Genomic DNA, 17,978 nt, shown 5'->3' on the forward strand with positions numbered 1-17,978 from the left:
TGTGTCTGTGGAACGGCCGTGTGACCGCCTGTGCTCGTCGATCCAGTTGTGTACACGTTCCCCCTCAGTTCGGCATCGCTCTGACTCCCCCGGGGCATGGGCAGCCCGAGGACCCTGTGCCCAGCTCCGAGCGCTCTTCCATCCTGCTGGGACTGCCAGGGCTGGGAGCTGAGCACCGCGGGCTGCTGTGCTCACAGCGGGATGAAGAGAATCGCGCAACATCCTGAGCTGGAAGGGACCTACTTGGATCATCAAAGTTCAGCTCTTGGTCCCGCACAGGATTCTCCACTGTGCCTGAGAGCATTGTCCAAGGGCTCCATGAGCTCTGCCCTGGGGAGCCTGTTCAGTGCCCGACCACCCTCTGGGGCAAGAACCTTTTTCTGATATCCAACTGAAACCTCCCTTGAAACAACTCCATGCTGTTTACTCAGGTCCTGTCAGGGTTTCCAGAATGCAGAGGTCAGCCCCTGACCCTCCACTTTGTCTCATGAGGAAGTTTTAGACAGCTTTGAGATCTCCCCTCAGTCTCCACTTCTCTAGGCTGAACACACCATATGCCCTCAGCTTCTCCTTATACATCCCCTCCAGACCCTTCATCATCTTCATGTCCCTCCTTTGGATGCCTTTTAACAGTTTCATGTCCTTCTGGTATTGTGGTGCCCAAAACTGCCCCCAGAATTCGAGGTGAGGCCACCCCAGTGCAAGGCAGGGAAAGTGCAAATGAGGTCAGTGAAAGGAAGCATGAGGGGCAAGGCCTGCAGAAGCAGGGGCTGTGCTGTGTCTGGATTCAGCAGGTACCTGGTCACAGAAGGGACATCTCTGGCGTTGACAGTCGTGTTGTCCTTTTAGGAACAAACACACTCTTGTTGCAGCAATGAACAGCAGAACCCTTCCTGCCTCTCTTTCAGACATGGCTCCGTACTATGAAGCCCTGTGCAAGTCTCTTGAGTGGCAGATGGACACGGATCTGCTGAACAAAATGAAGAAAGCCAATGAGGAGGAGCTGAAACGTCTTGACAACGAATTAGAGGATGCAGAAAAGATCTTGGGGGAGAGCGAAATCCGAGATGCAATGATGGCCAAGGCTGAGTACCTGTGCAGGATTGGGGACAAGGTTGGTGACAGCAGAGGCTTTATGGACTTATAGAAAACACTGCATGGGAGCCCTGTTAGCTGGGCAGGTCCCAGTGAGCACTGGGGGACTTGCAGAACATTTTCTCTATGGCACAGCTCACACATGGCTGGCAGATAGGGGAGGGTCTTACTGAAGTATAAATTATCTAGGAACAAAACAGTCCTTGAAAGACATTTTTTTTTCTTGACAATGAGAAAAGTTTGCAGACACTATTATTTATGTTCCTTACACCTTCAAGCTCCTTGGATCATGCTGCTGAATTTCAAGTTACAGAGTAGATTTTCATAGTCTTTTGCTTTAAAAGATACATGAGGAACAGCTTTTCTAACTTGATTTAAACTTGGATACGTTAAGATTATTCAGAATGCATAAGGTCAAAGTCACAACTACCAGTGGGAGAAAACACCTGTTCTTAAACAGGCATTTTGTGAATGTTCTGGGTGCCTTTAACATTCTTACAGTAGCAAATTCTGTTTTGCCAGGAGGGAGCTCTGACTGCATTCCGCAAGACTTACGACAAAACTGTGGCCTTGGGACATCGCCTGGACATCGTGTTCTATCTGCTCAGGATTGGCTTGTTTTACATGGACAATGACCTCATCACAAGGAACATTGAAAAGGCAAAAAGGTACTGCTGAGGTTGTCTGGGTGCACTAAAGCATTTTGGAAACAAGCTGTAAAAAAAGAAATTGAAGATAAATACTTTTTTGTGCAGAAATGATTGGGACTGGTTGTGAAAGAGAATCAGAGTGATGGATGGGTGTTACTTTGTTTTAGAGCACTTCCTGCTTCTGGATTTTTTAATGGGGGCAAGAGAAAGGTTAAGATTTTATGGTAGCTGTTTTCTAGTAGCTGGCTCATTTTTTATTTGTAGAACAGCTCCCACTCCCTCTTGGGTGTGACTGCTCCCAGTGGCACTGAGCTGGCTGTGTAAAGAGGGAGCTTTTCCTCTAGAAGCAAGAGTGGCATGGTGTGTTTTGGTGACACTGGTAGCTTCAGTGTCTCTGTGCTCCCAATGTTTTGAACCTCAGCAGTTCTTGTAGAAAGCTGTGGTTCCAGTCTCTCTGCTGCTGCCATGAGACACCAAGGCCGAGGAGGTTCCCACTTCCCTTGTTCTTGGGCAGGGATATTTTGTGTTGCCTTCTCAGCAGTTTTGTCTCATCCCTGCCCTTCTTACAGCCACACCAGTTTTGTGCAGACCCTTAAAAAGAGGCAGCCTGAATATTTTTTTTCTATGCTGCAGCTTTGATTTTAGCAGCAAAGGCAGTGGAAATCTGTTGCCACAGTCCAAGTTGACAGTAATATTTATCTACACATCCACAGAGACTGTTGTCACAGCTGAAGTGGCTGTAAACTTTTCCTTTCAGCTGAAACTTGCACTGTGTAAAAGCCTCTGGCCTCTCCTGTCCCAAGGAAGCCACTTTCCTATACCAACAGGTGTACAAAGCCTGGGCTGTTTCAGCAAGCTCTCACATAAACCAAGTTATTCTTTCTCTAATCTCATGGTATCAGTTGATTTGTACTTGTCTCATATAACTAATTACGTGACAGATTTACAATAAGTAAATATTCTTTGTTCTATTTTAAGTCTAATAGAAGAAGGAGGAGACTGGGACAGAAGAAACCGTCTCAAGGTGTACCAGGGCCTTTACTGTGTAGCCATTCGGGACTTCAAACAAGCAGCAGAGCTGTTCCTTGATACAGTTTCCACGTTTACCTCCTATGAACTGATGGATTACAAAACCTTTGTAACATACACTGTCTATGTCAGCATGATTGCCCTGGACAGGCCTGACCTGAGGGAGAAGGTAAGGGGAGCACGTGGAAGCACTGGTGCAAAGTGACAGAGCCTTAACCTGTTCTTCTGGAGGCTGAAGGGGATGGTGGTTAAAGATGTGTGTTTGTTTCAGGTGATTAAAGGAGCAGAGATCCTGGAAGCCTTGCACAGTTTGCCAGCTGTACGGCAGTACCTCTTCTCTCTCTATGAATGTCGTTATGCAGCCTTTTTCCAGTCCCTAGGTAAGGCTGGGTTCTGTCCCTCAACACTGTTTCAGATCATACACAGCTGTTGTGGAGTAGCTACAGTCTAAAACTAGAGCTATGTGCAGAAAAAACAAACTATAGAGATTTTTTTAATAGTTTGACCTAAAATTTTCTGCTTTGATTTCTCAAACAAAGAAAGAAAAAATTCTTATCCAATGAACCTTGTGAAAGGTCATATCTGATTATGAGAAAAGGCACTTTGAAAATGGCTGTGAAACACCATCTTACCTGAAGTGCCAGATCAGGAAAGATTTGAAAACTTTCTGTGTACAAGGGTGACACCAAAGAAAAGCTCTTCAGAAAACTCTCATTCTTGCCAGTTCTCAGAGTGCTTGTTTTTCTTCTGTGAGAGAATACAAACAAATGAGATATTTAGAAAAAGCAAGGAAGAACCCTTGATTTTGTGGAAGACTAGGCCTGATGAGACTGAGTTAAAGGGCAGCATCTTCCTATTGCCAGCCTCATCCCAAACTGAGAACCGATGCTGTCAGGGGAAAAAAAAATCACTTCAGTGCCTGGAAAGCCTTGTAACTAATTTAAGAGCTAGTAGCAGAAGATAAATGTTGTGTCTTCATACAGGTATGGGTAACAATGTTTCTTGAAGGAGTTACATACCGAGTCGGCTTGTTACCCGGCTCTGCAGGCAGCAGGTCCAGCTCTTGCCTTCAGCACGGTGGTCTCTCCCCCTGAAAGAAGGATGCTGTGCATTGTTTCAGGCTCCCATTAGCTCTGCCACAATATTATTTGCATGTTCTTACACTCCTGGTTGCAGAACTGGTACAGATTACATGAATTTACTTCTCTTAGTGCAGAATCCCTTTCATGTCCTGAGGAGTGCAAGAATACAACATAGTTATGGTCACACTTATTAACTGGTGCCGTGTCTTTTATTTACATAACTGATATATGAGATTTCTTAGAAGTTACTGACTTCTTTTGTTTATTTTGCTTCTTTCTTTTCCTTTTCAGCTATTGTAGAGCAAGAGATGAAGAAAGACTGGCTGTTTGCACCTCACTACCGATACTACGTACGGGAAATGCGGATCCACGCCTACAGCCAGCTCCTCGAGTCCTACCGCTCCCTGACGCTAGGGTACATGGCAGAAGCCTTTGGAGTCAGTGTAGAGTTCATAGATCAGTAAGTTCTTTGCTTTTTCCAGTTCACAGACATCTCCCTTTATACCTTTTAAATATTCATGGTGATCTCATTACACGTAAAAGTCTTTGTTCACTTGTATTCTAAATATGCCAAGTTACGTTTCTATGGAAGAGTGTGAGAAGCTGGTATTTTATTAATTACTTTGTTGTTCTTTATATTGCTCTATTTATTGATCTCAACATGCTATGGAACTTTAGATTTTAGACAGCTTAGTTCACAGCTATGCAAAAACTGACCTGTTCCAACTTTGGGGATCTGCACATTTTTTGTACTCTGCCACTCTCTCATTTTGCTTGGTTTTTGTTATATGGACAGGATCTGATGTTTTTCACTTAAATCAAACAATTGCTGTCCCAATTTGAAATTATTTTCTAGAATAAAACCAGCAGATTTAGATCATGATAAGAACTAAGTGGTGAGTGAAGTGAGAAACTGACTTTTACTTTGTGTACATGAAGCATGTTATTTTCAAATGCTTTCACAAGAGTTATTCTTGTTTCAGAGGTTTCAGATTTTCTAACATAGAAAACTTATAGAAATATGAAAGTGCTTGAAATAATCAGAAATTAGTGTTTCAAGAGAAACCAAATACCATTTAATTCAAAAGTAATTTTTTTAAGTCATACTAATGCTTATGTTTTCCTGTAATTTATTATGAGTTGTAACTTACCTTACTGTTGAACACAGGAATATTTTCTTCTACCATCAGTGCTGTACACCACCAGATGATTAAACAAAACAATAATAATAAAATTTTAAAAAGCATTTTAAAAAATTAAATATTATTGAGATACTTTTCTAATTAATTGACTGGCATGAAGATATTTACCTCAGGATAAATTCCAAATAGCCACTCTGCATTACTGCTGCCTTTGGATTTGAAGAGTAGTTGATACAAAGCTCAGTGATAAGTTTCACTAACTCAAATACAACACTTTGACCTGAGAAGAAGGAACTAAGAGGTTTTGTGTTCAGGTCACTAAAAGGATTATTTTTGGGTGCAATGTCCAAGCCTTAATAAGATGAGGGTGCATAAGATACCTGATGAAGATCCATAGGCTGTTGCTTCAGAAATACAGCGTGGTATAACAGCAGTTTCAGTGCTCTTAGGTCTGCAAGTCCCTGGTGAAACAGGATTTAACTAACTTTTTTTCTTTATTTAGGGAGCTTTCAAGATTTATTGCAGCTGGGCGATTGCACTGCAAAATAGACAAAGTAAATGAGATTGTAGAAACGAACAGGTACGTAACAAGCCTGGAGGTTTTTTTTAACAGACCAGTCAAATTCTGTATATTCTGATGACATTTACTACAGAAATGTTTAATGCTTTGGTATAAATCACATTCTCAGTTCTAACCCCCTGTTTTTTTCCCCCATGATTCCTAGGCCTGATAGCAAGAATTGGCAGTACCAAGAAACCATCAAGAAAGGAGATTTGCTGCTAAACAGAATTCAGAAACTTTCCCGAGTAATTAATATGTAATTTTTTTAATGCAAGGGAATGCAAAATTTAGATGTTTAAAACATTTTGGAAGTAACCTATAAATATATTGCATAACTTGGTATAAGGTAGTGTTTTTACTTTCCACTTCATTATGTACACACTGTTCTGTTCTGGTGTATGGAACCCAGTTCATTTATTAAATGTATGATACCGTTGGTGATCTCTTGTAATAGACTTTGTTCTTTCCTTGCCTGTATATCCAGTGTTCCATGTTGAACAGCAAAGCAGGCTCACGACCTGTGAACACAGAGAGCTCATGGCCACTTCATGCTTGCTGTTTTAAGACTTTCATATTGGAATCAGAGGTGAAAACAATCAGTTCCGTAATAGTAAAGTGGCCAAAATTTTAGTGAAGAGTGCACACTGTCCAGGCAGCAGGGAGTCTTGCAGTGAAGGGATTACAGCTTAAGGGAGAAGGAATAAGGATGTGATTGGGGTGAAGAAATGATACAACCACAGAAACTGCAGGACTAAAACTTTGGGAACAAATGGAACAGAAGTAGCCTCTCTCTTTAAACTATTTTTTTGCAAACTGTTGAAAAGGAAGCCAGCATGTGAGCAAAGCATTACATTTGTAATTACTGCCTGAGTTAGATCTGCAGATGTCAGTGATGGAGGGAGCTGTGGAAGGGACTACTGCAGTCTGACAGAGCTGATCAGGTACTGCAGGGGTTACAGTTCTTTCCTCCCCGCTGCTGAGGAATGAATGCCTCACTAGGCTGCTGCCATGCTGATGACACACGGTTCCTGGCGTGGCAGAGCCTCCAGCAGCAGCTGCTTACCCTGCTGGCCTGCCTTGAGGGGTTTTCCCTCCTCCCAAAGAAGGCCTGTGAGTGAGTCCTGTGAGCTTTTGATGCCACTGCATTTGGAACATTTACAGCCTGTATGCATTGCAGCTTCAGTGCTGGAAGGAACCCCAGCAGGTAGGTGTACCCAAAGAGCAATCCTAGCATTTGGAAGTTACTGTGCCACAGACAGGACTTGGAATTTCCCCTGTCCAGCCCTCCCATTGCAAGATTATAGAGGTCTCCTGTCCTGGAATTGCTGCTGCCTGCCTGAGGTTGGACCCCTTGGTGCTGAGGGGCCATTTCTGTTCTCTGATGAACTCTTCTGAAACCCAAAATACAACCTCACAATTTTGGGTTTTTTTACTACTTACTGGAAGTTGTTTTGGTTGTTTCCCTCTCCAAGAAGCAGCTATTTAGCCAGAGTTTAAAGATTTACATTTCAGATAGTACTAATTAGAAGAAAATTATTTTCTTTCTTCAGAATAATAAACAAGAACTCTAGTTGACCATGTGTTCAGCTCTGAGTCTCTGTTTTGTGTGTTCACACAGATATTCTTTCCTATTAAGTTTTAATTGATAAAACCAAATATTCAGACTTTTCAGACCTGCAATAACCTCTTTTCTCCATCTGTTCCATGCCAGATAAGTAGAGCTAGCTATGAAGGCTTTAATCAGTCTGACTTTTGGGAATATCTCCACCTTCCATAGGTGCAGGTGTGAGGCCTATCAGAAAACCATACTGTCTTCATGTCTTCACTGACTTGAGGAATTTCTATTTGGTGCATAAATAAATTTTCCTTTCCAGCATATTTATACATGAAGTGGCCTTAATTAACTGCATCAAAGTTTCCATTCAGCATATGTATTACCATGTATTTCTTTAAACTAAAGGGAATAGAAACCTACTCGAGAAATATCAGGCTAACAGAGGCTTCATGCATTCCAGAGAAATCTTGCTGCTCTCTTAGTGTAGGTAACAGCAGCAGAAAGAAAATGGAAACCCCTACTCTATGTGGAAAATAAAAGCATTGCTAAAGAGTTTTAGTGCTGTAAGATACTTGTGCAGAGCTATCAACCATTTTATCTTAACTGTGGTCATCATCCTGTGGGAGCCAAGGACTTCAGAATCTGGTGTTCTCTGCTTAGGTGAGTGAAAAATAATGTTCTAAACAGAAGTATACAATCCTACTACAGCAAAGACCCCCCTTTAAAGAAGATCCCAACTTGCCTTCACATTTCCTGGTGCCAGCCTACATCCTGTAAAAGAGGATCCAAGGAGAGCCTGGAGACCTTCTGGACAAAGATTCTTGTGCCACAGCCTCACAGGAGAGAGTCACAGCAATTCTAGCTGAACCTTTCAAGGCTTTGTGCAGCAGTTCAGGTCTCAGCCGTGCCAAATAGTGGTGGGATAAAATTCTGGGAAAGGTGAAAGGCAGCACCTCCTGAAGCCCACAGCTAGAGGCACACAGTTTAGCCAGCATGGCTGTTCACATTGTTCTGGAGAAAAAAAAAAGCAATCTGATATACAGGTTTTCCAAAGAGGGAATGCTGAGGGGTCCAGGGTAGTCAGACCTTGAGCTGATCAAGGGCATAATTTTGTCTATTATGTTGTTTTAAAATGCCTTCTTCCATCTCTATGTTAAATCACAAGCATTAGAATTTCTACTTCCTGTAGTAATTTCAAGTTGATTTTTACAGTCCTGTGATCATGTTAGTTTTATATTCTGTTTATCTGATCTCATCATTTCTCTTTATTTAACTCTGATTGTGAGCAGCACTTCAGACACAGGCCTTCATGCCTTGCTTTTGACACCTTTCCATGGATTTATAGTCCACATGCCAAAGCTGTACATTCTCTCTTGTAATTTAAGCTTGGGCAGTTCCTTGAGCTAATGCCATTCTCCAATTTCGCTTTGCAAGGCTGACTTGACCCTCTCTACAAGGTAGCCAGACCCAGACAGCGATTTCAAGCCACAGCTTGAACATCTCTGCAGTTCATTCCCTGCATTAATGGTGGGAAAGCAGGTGGGAAGGGCAGGAGATGGGGTGGTTTAGGATTTGTCAGTAAAGCTCTGATATAAAGCAGTGGAAATGTCGTTTCTGTGCAGTTTCTGGCTCACCTGCCAACACCTCTGGTGCTTCTCTCGCTGAACACTGGGCTCCAGAGCTCAAGGTCCAGCCTTGTAGGCAAGGGACAGGGCGCTGGCTTTAGGAAAAGTCACCTGTCATGGACAGGAAAGGACTCAGGTGAAGGGACCTAAACTGCAAAAGGGAGGACAAAAATCTTCCAGCACTGTCAGAGACTACCAAACCCAAACAGCAACACAGTCCCCGCTGATGCTGAAAAAAAACCTTTTTGTATCAATTTGGGCACAAATATCAACACCAGCTATTCCTTATAGGCTTGGACAAAGCTTTTTAACTGCACTTCTCAGGCTGTTTTTCCTCCTTAGCAATAAAGTTTCAATCTACATTAGTTTGAACAAGTTCCTTAAAGGTTTTTGAAGTTTGTTGGGTCAGAAAAACCCCAAGCATATGCCACTTTTCCATGACAAAGCTCCCATGCTGCTTGTTAGGAATGAATCCAGCGGCTAACACAGCTCTGAGCCAACGCACTGAAAAAAGCATCCAGTCAAAATAAAAAGTCCCACGGTGGATCCTATAAGCCACATGCGTTTGATTATTTGTTCCAGCAGAACGTGATAATAATGCACCATGAGGAATTTGCATTTTAAAAAGCCAGGGCAAGCCCTCCTTTGGGTTATTTTGGTAGTCGGTGTAAACAAGGCGCCCACGGAGCGGCGCTCTGGCCTTCGCAGAGCCTGAGGGCAGCCGGCCAACCCCGCACCCCTGATCCCGAGCTGCACGGCACAGCCAGGGACGGGCTGCAGCCTTTGAGCCCAACACTGCTCGGCCAGGGAGAGCCAAACAACCTCGGGCTCCCAGGACACATCTCCCCAGCTTTGATACTAAATGCAAAGGGCACTGACAAGATGTACAGATACACAAACCCTACACACAAGGAACCTCTGACCCTGGGGTTTCATTGCACGCATTGGCAGTTTCCTGCATCGCCAAGTAACTGTCCCCAATATAAACTGGAGTATTTTCCTATGAAGCAGCCACTGATGGAGGGAAACTTTTCCACCTGGTTCAGGGACATCTGTGCTTACTGGGTTCCTCTTCAGCACCTGGTCAGAACCATTTGTTTTTCATCACTAACTCCTTTAGTGGAGTCACCAGGAGAGAGAACCCAAGGAGCAGCTCTGCTCTGCCTCAGGGTCAGGGCTCCCTAGCACTGCACTGCACCAAATGCAGCAAAGGAAGGGGAGAGGGAGAACACTCCAATTCCACAGAGCTTCGAGAGCTCAGGGTTACACAGGGTGAATGTACCTTTTTTCCCTTTCTTAACCTTGCCAGTTTTAGAGGACACTGAACCCTGTATGAAATGCAGTAAAATGCAGTTATTCCTTCAGTGTTGGAGCAGCCAGAGTCACGAACCTGCCTGAACACGATGCCAAGCTCAGAGCTCTGCACTCCCACACACTCCAGGCTGTGGTCACTGGTACAGCTCTGCAGAACCTGCTGCAGCGCCAGCAGCTCAGGCAGGATGGCACAGGTGGTAAAAATTGATACTGGGAAGGAAAAGGATTTGCAAGAAGGTGAGACAAAAAAAGAAATTAAAATACTTAGTAGCACAAAAAGTAAACGTAGAACTACTAAAGGTGCTTATTATAAAAAGACAAAGAAGAACTTGCCTGTTGTCTGAACCGTTTGTACCTTGCAGCATTTATTCTAAATATTAAGAAAAGCTTGTTTTAAGAGGGGAAAAAACCCAAACCAAAGCAAAATAGACAGAACAAAGGAAGCTTTGCCACAGAAGTCACTCTGAAGTCCTGTCCCAGTAACAGGAGCTTTACTGGTTTTACAAACTGCTCTGAAATCACCCACGACACATGAGTCCCGAGTCACGTGCAGAGAAAAGCTCTGCAGGAGTGCTTAACCTGCTGAATCCACACACTGGAACTTCAAACTGTGAAAATACAGAAGACACTTTTTTAGGAGGAAAAAAAATCCAGGAAACACGACGACTCAACCACATCTGGGGCTGTAAAGGCTGCTGCTCATTATTCTGATTAGAAAATAATATAAAGTGTGAACCTTAGGTAACAGAAGGTCCTTTGCACAGGAAAATGCTGCAGAGGTGACACAGGCACTGCTAAAAACCAGGTACCAGCCCCCTGTAGGATGGGAAGCTCCAAACCTACCGGGCTGACTTGTGATGCTGAGGGACAGTGACAGAATTTGACCACATCCAATTCTCTGAAATTAGTTCACATAGGCACCGATACAGATAATGTTTTCCTTTAATAGCGAATGATTTTATAATGAAGCAGAAACATATAATATATTCCATGCAACCAACCTCATTTATTGAAAAGTCCTAATTTTATTGCCTTGTTTAGTAACATGTTTGTTCAACAAACTAATCTTTTTCATGAAGCAAAGCACAACTTTTTCTTATAAATAGTATAAATTATTTTATTTACAGAAACTTGTTACAAAACAAATAGACTATATATTTATTTTTCTTTTAAATATCCAAAGTAATTTTTCTATCCCATGACATTTGTTCATGTACTATACAGCAGCCAACACAGAGTTCAGCTGATCAGATGCTCTTGATTATGTATACAAATTATCAAACTATTCACACATTTTACACAGGAGATTGCTTTTAGAACCAGGCTCAACACCGAGCAAGATGTTCCAAGGCCTACATTCACATTGACATTATGTAGTGCTCATTTCAAAATTATCTTTAAAACATAAAATATCTCGCACAAAAGGTAGAAATGATTATTTTCTGCTGAACAGTGAAACATTTAAGAATCTTTCTAAGCCCAATTCCCTCCTCCAGGACAGAATGAGTAAAAGACGAGAGATTCCTTGGCAAGAGAACTCTTACAGGAAGACAACTGCCTTAGAAATGTCATTTGGAAATCACATCTTTATTTTTTTCATCGTTTTAAGAGGTACTTACTAGGGGTTTTTTCTTTGTTTTGGAATACCAACAATTTGGAACATTTTGTAAATTATTTGACTAATGAATATTGCTCCCCCCCTTCCCAAAATGAGACAGTTAAATAAACTGCTGGTTAAAACCATATTTCAAACGCTTGGCATTATACTAAATATGAGTTATCAATGGGATTGTTCCAACAGAAGGTATTCAAATGAGAAGATTTTACAATAGCTACCAGCATAATTTGCTTTCTTTTGTCAACCCATCTCATTAATTTCAGATATATAGATATATGCATGTGTGTATATACACACACACACACATATATATATAGGTGGAAAAAGCAAGCTCCAAAATTTCAACTGAACATTCAAGTCTTTTAAGGAGAAGCTGTCTAAACAGTCCAAGCTTAAAACTAGTTATATCAGGCACTTTCAGTTTTTCCGTTAGTTTTAAACCACATGAGACCCACACGGATGCGCACGCACACACACGCACACTAAAAAAAGAGAAGCAGTGTGTCACTTAACTATGGATCTGCTGGGAGTCAGGCAACTGAGAAGCAATCAATGCCACATCAACCACGAGGGCTCCGGGCTCGGCAGTCCTCGGCGTGGATCCACCCACTCCCAGGACAGGGAAAAGGGACACAGCTTTCACAAAACGGAGGCATCCCTTACATTGCAAAGTAGGCATGTTAACTATTGGCTTGGCAGTGAACCACTTCAAATTATAAAAAGGTATTTGCTTTTTTTTTTTAATTAATTAATAAATAAATACTAGATGATCTCAATTGTACCAAAACTGGATATAAGAAAAAAAGACCTGTGCAAAAATACATATTTAAATATGTACAATCAATTAACAAAATATGTCTTCTGAAATAGGGATACTTCAATATTTATAATAGAACAAGAAATTCCAAAATAAAGATACAAAAGTATGTTTTTTTTTCTTGTATAATTCTTTGTTCATCATTGCAGCAATTTTTTAGGTTAAGAAAACTGCAGGAGTCATAACGAGAAGTTGGAAAGACTATAAAAACTGTATCTCTTAAATTAATACCAAAATCTGTCTAGAAACAACCCAGCCACTGCAAATTCAATTTTGCAAGGAAAATTAATTTTAAGCTTCCTTAATTATTTACAGTAAGAACTATGTGACAATAAAAGCTCCAGGAACAATGTTCTGCTTATAACCAAGATCTAAATCATAATATTTAGAGCAGGTCTAGGGCAGGCAGAATTTATGCTCGGACTCTTTGCTCCAGTGGCTCAAGCCCACATGGTGCAGGTGGCTGCACCCACTGGCTCTGGAGAAGCAGCCATCAGGAATTCACTTTGTACACATCTGCATGCTACTGAAGGAGCACAAATTTGCCATTTTGCTTTCAGATCAACAGAACCTTAAAAACCAGAGGACAGTTCAATCACAATCTCGCCAGCACCCAATCTTGCCAAATTTCTGTTTCCTTTACCTGTGTTTCTACCAAGAGCCAAATTGCACTTGTGACTGATGCTATCCTGAAGTGGAAGCTCTGCCCCAGGGACTTTCATCAGAGCACGGATTTCTCTCCAAACACACAGGATTTCATGCACTTGGATTTCATTTTGTAGCATTTCACTTTGGTTCCTTTTACATTAAACCAATTGCAGTTCTAACAATCCTTTCAACAGGGCATCCTATTAAATACAAATCCTTTTGTTCCTGAAAAGTTGTCTACTGTTTTTTAAGTTTGCATAATAAGAGTCTCTAGTACATTGCTTTCTCAGTGTGATCTTTTGTATCAATTCAAAGCTAAAGTGTCTGCATAGAGGCTTCTTGTTGTTTCGCTGTATAACAATGATTTCATAGGAAGTTCAGGAGAAACTGAAAGCATTGTTAGGTAAACAACTAAGCAACTGCTACTCAGAGTGGCTTTGGATTCCCTGATGTACTTACTACTTGCCACCAGAACGGGGAGAAGGCTGGGCTACGTGAACAGCTGGACAGGCTCAGATTGTCTCTTCTCAGCAATAGCTGATGCCCCTTTAAGGCAGAAAATAAAAATCTTCTTCGTTAGGATTTCATCTTCCTTTGCTTTGCCCCCTTAATAAAAGTTTAGTCAGTTTTGAGCCTTTACCTGATGTTTAAAAACTTAACAAAAACACCCAGATGAGTCAAACCATTATACAATGAGCCCTTTGGCGGAATTAATTTTTGAGGTGTTTTGAAGCAAGACAAAATACTTCATTAAAATTGGCTGGGTTATACAAAACTGTAAAGCCCCCTATGCTCAAAAAGCCTGGGTGGGCCTGGGATGACTGTGATGCACAAGCCAGTGCTTCACAGTGAACTCTGCTGTCAAATTGGCATTTATTCCAGAATTTTGACTAAAAAAAAAAAATCTTACTGAGTGGTAGAAGACATCACACATCAACAATTTTGTTACACAAACAAGGCAGAAAGAAACTGACTTTCATGGTTGTTAAAAAATATCTAAATATTTTAAAAACTCATTTTTAAAAGGGCTAATTTTATCTGCTGGAAGAGGAAGACAAACCAGCCTAATTTCATCAATACAGTTTTTCTTTTAAAAAAAACAAAGGCCTGTGGTATACAGTATAGGTCAATAAATAGGTTCTTTGGGCATAGAGTTTTAGAGGTTATTTGCCTTTGTCTGTTTGATATTTTTGGAATTTTTAAAGAACAAAATTAACTTTTCTTCCACAATAAAATCTCATTCAAAAGAATAGAAAATAGGTTTTGTATCACACAAATACGGCATTTTTATACTTGTTTTCTGAGCAGTGGCCTCAAACAAGTTTTTCTGGTTTTGTTGGGCTTGTTTTGTTTTAAACTCCTGATAGCTTCTTATCCCAAATTACCTGCAAAAGGCTGGGCAAAACAGACTATTTTTTGAATTGTGCTATTTTTTTATATTCCATTAAAGGAACATTGCTATAAAAACACTAAAGCCATATTCCCTTCTTGAGGGCTTCTTTCCATTGTGCCTCACACATTTTTCCCCTTGTCACGGGGTCCTCTCCATTGAGGGTGTCTGTCTGGTTAGCTATCACCTACAAAAGACACCATCAGTATAAAAATAAGTCCACAGTAATGTTTATTTCCCCCCAGAAAACATTCGTTTGCCCAGCCAAACTATGTCAAATAGTGGCAAGATGATGTACTCCTGTAAGGAAAATCTCACAGATTTGTAGCAAACAGTCCAGACCACTGTTAACACTGATAAGAGCAATTATGTGGCTGAACTTCATCCAGTGTCCATTTCTAGTATATTCACTGCTACAGACATGGCTTCAGGGAAATTCCTTGTTTAAGTGACAGTCCAGTAGATTTCCACACCTGAGGACCATGGGAAGTTGGGAAAACTCAAGGCATCTTGGAGTCCAGAAATCCAGATGGAGGTTTTGCTTGTAGTGAAAACTGTCCAGTTTGTTTCTCACCGTGGTGCCTTCAGCTATCAGGGACGGGCCTTCGGCTTGGGGGCAAGAAAAGAGAGAACCATCAGTGCAGGCACTGAAAACAAATTATTTTGTGGCTAACAAGGGCAAATTTGGGGGAAAATCTCAGGCACAAAGCAACCTTGATAACACAAGGCTGGCCTCTCTGAGACTTGAAAATCCTCAACAAAACCTCTTCGAAGTTGTAATGGTTTCAAGCATGCTTTCCTTCTTAGTTCACTCAAATAATATTTCTTTTTTACTTATATTGCATATTTGAAATAGTAATTAATTATTAGGTAAGTCCAAAAATAAATTCAGCCATCTGAAGGCTTTTTTTCTTAAGTAAACACACAAAAAAGTGAAAATCTTCCTCTGTGGCTGAAACTGAAAATTAAGAAACCACTGTCAAAAAGTTTTTACTGACCTCCTGGCTCTCCAGCTACAGAGATTTCAGGTTTTAGCAGCAGAGAAAACAAAGTTTCTTGGATTTTTGATCCTGAATGCACTACCTTTCCAGCAAGATTTGTTTTAAAAAAAATCAAACCATTAAACTAATTTTTAAAATGGGATCTTACATACGCATGAGATCTGCTTCCTTTATAGCATATCTATTTGCTTTACCAACTAAAAAAGTTTATTATCTGATTTATTACATTTAATCTCATTATTACTAAGAAGTTAGGCAATGACATCTTGGGATAATAGGCTTATTTTATCACAGTATCACAGTTCTGTTATCAGCATCATTATGTTCTACTTTGTAGAATATGTATTCCTGACACAGAAACAAGGAGTCAGGCTGAGGCACACAGCTCAGTTCCATGGCAGGCTGGCAAGATTCTTTTTTAAAATTATGGTTTAAAAATAAGAGGAACTAATTTTATCTGAAAGCAATTCAAAGGCAACAGCATCTAAGGAATTTGAAATATCCCATTCAAGGTTTCTTTCCTAAAGCAAAGTTTTTTTTATTTAGAACATTTATAAAAGTCTTGAATAAATGTACCATAAAAACAATCAAAATGAGTACTGGACAAAAAGAAGAACTACCTTTTACTCGTGCAGGATCTGGAATTGGCTATCTATTTAATTATTAAGAGAACACATTAATTATAAGCATGTGAGGAGGCATTTCATGCTGGCTTAGTTTGAGACAAGATTTCCTACCTGATGAAACAGAGAATTGTTCATCAGTCCTTGCGTCCCTGGGATTGCACCAGTGTGTTTTGCATGAACATTGTTCACTGATGTCAATTTGGCAACTTTGTTTGATTTGCTGCTGCTGCTGTTGATGCTGCTTGAACCAGGTGAGCACTTTCTTTTCTTTCCTATTAATTTGTCAAGGGAAGTATGTGAATGTGAAAAACTGCTGTGTGAATTTACAGTCAGCTCACTAGACTGATGAACAAAGGGCCCTAAGGAGAGCGTGGAGTCGCTGCTGTTCATCATCACACTCATTCTCTTTATGGATTCTGCAGGGCTCCCAGTCGGAGGACCCCTCCCTGATTGGTCATGTTTGAGGCTAACAGAGTTAGCTTTGCTAGTCATACAGTTGAGGCCAACGCTGTGGGACGAAGCTGTCACTGAGGGATGATAGGAGGTCCCAGAGTTTCCAGAGTTAACCACACAGTTTTTTCTAAAGGACTCTGTGGAATGAGAAGGTGCGAGCAGTGCGGAACTGTTTTTACGCTTCTTTCCTGAGCCGCCGCTGCTACTGACGCTGCCGGTGCTGTTACAGGTGCCACTGCCAGCAGGAGATTCCTTAGGTTTAAAAGATTTGCTGGATTTCATTTTCTGAGGTTTGCTGGCCATAGGTGAAGGTACAGAGGAAAGCACTGTAGGTGTTGAAGGGGAAGAAGACACTTGTCTTGATTGCATACTGCAGACGGGATCCACGGCGCCCAGAGCAGCGGGGTTGGCGTTGAGCGTTGTCCCGTGGGATGGTACCGATTTGCTGCTCAGGGACACGCAGGAAGGAGACACCAACGCTGGCGATGACATAACCGTGGTGGGCAAGAGGAACCCTGCTGCACTGACACCGTGCTGAGAAGCAGGCAGCAGGTTTGTCCGATGTGGGGCACGGACTGATGCTGTGGTACTGGATGCTGGAGGAATTTTCCTGCAGGTAAACAGAAAAACAAAGATAAATCCCCACATAGCCACCATTCTTCAGACTATATATATATACACTAATAATGCTACCTTAAAATGGTTGTATCTTGGGGTTGATTAATGCCTCTGATTATATTAAACTGATAGTTAATTGTTGCAAAAAATGCCAAGCATAGACCATCAACCTTTGGTCTGAACACAATATTACTTTCTTTAACTAGAATAACAAGGTTACATATACTTCTTCAAACACCAAGAAGAGTAAGAACTGTTTCATTTCTACTCACTTCCACATCTGTGAATTAAGATGCTTCTCCAACATGAAGTCAAGTGCACATCGAATATGGTTCCACCGCTTGTCAAAGACGTAATAACCTCTTCCAATTTGCTGACTACCAAATGTGCAAAACTGAAAAGACATGATTTTTATTGGTGTTTTCTACTTTCAGTGACAACTCTCTGAATAACAATTTGTTTACAATAAATATGCTTTTAGATGTTTAAGTAGAAGGTAAAAAAATAAATTAAGAGTTTTTATGTCTATGGTCCAACAACGATTTTAAACAGAGAAGGTTAGCAGTATGTCTGTTTATGTATAAATATTATACACACAGACACATATTTATGTAACATCTGCTTCTGAGGACCTACCAGCTCCCAGCTAGAAGTCTGTTTCTAAAAAGAATATAATTTGACATCCAGGGCAATAAATTTTATTTTAGTTATACTAACTGATTTTTGTTAAAATTTAAATATTAAAATACCTTA

At 41.0% G+C, this 17,978-nt stretch overlaps 2 protein-coding genes across 2 annotated transcripts in view; one reads left to right on the forward strand and one right to left on the reverse strand.

Moving 5' to 3' along the window:
* The first annotated feature begins 874 nt into the window (after positions 1-874).
* PSMD6 (proteasome 26S subunit, non-ATPase 6) lies at positions 875-6,011 on the forward strand. The gene is made up of 7 exons (XM_005420234.3): positions 875-1,114; positions 1,618-1,763; positions 2,724-2,943; positions 3,046-3,154; positions 4,148-4,316; positions 5,501-5,578; positions 5,724-6,011. Exons 1-7 carry the CDS (start codon positions 875-877, stop codon positions 5,818-5,820), a joined length of 1,059 nt encoding a protein of 352 aa, XP_005420291.1. The 3' UTR covers positions 5,821-6,011.
* Positions 6,012-10,978: 4,967 nt separating this feature from the next.
* ATXN7 (ataxin 7) overlaps positions 10,979-17,978 on the reverse strand; it is a 59,274-nt gene continuing 52,274 nt past the window's right edge. The window contains exons 8-10 of the mRNA XM_031056350.1: positions 17,498-17,619; positions 16,266-17,217; positions 10,979-15,136 (exon numbers count right to left, since the gene is read on the reverse strand). Of these exons, the coding sequence (XP_030912210.1) occupies positions 15,119-15,136; positions 16,266-17,217; positions 17,498-17,619 (1,092 nt within the window). The 3' untranslated portion in view covers positions 10,979-15,118. The remainder of the gene's footprint in view (positions 15,137-16,265; positions 17,218-17,497; positions 17,620-17,978) is intronic.

This window comes from Geospiza fortis, unplaced genomic scaffold (genome assembly GCF_000277835.1).
Source record: "Geospiza fortis unplaced genomic scaffold, GeoFor_1.0 scaffold70, whole genome shotgun sequence".
Taxonomy (NCBI): Eukaryota; Metazoa; Chordata; class Aves; order Passeriformes; family Thraupidae; genus Geospiza; species Geospiza fortis.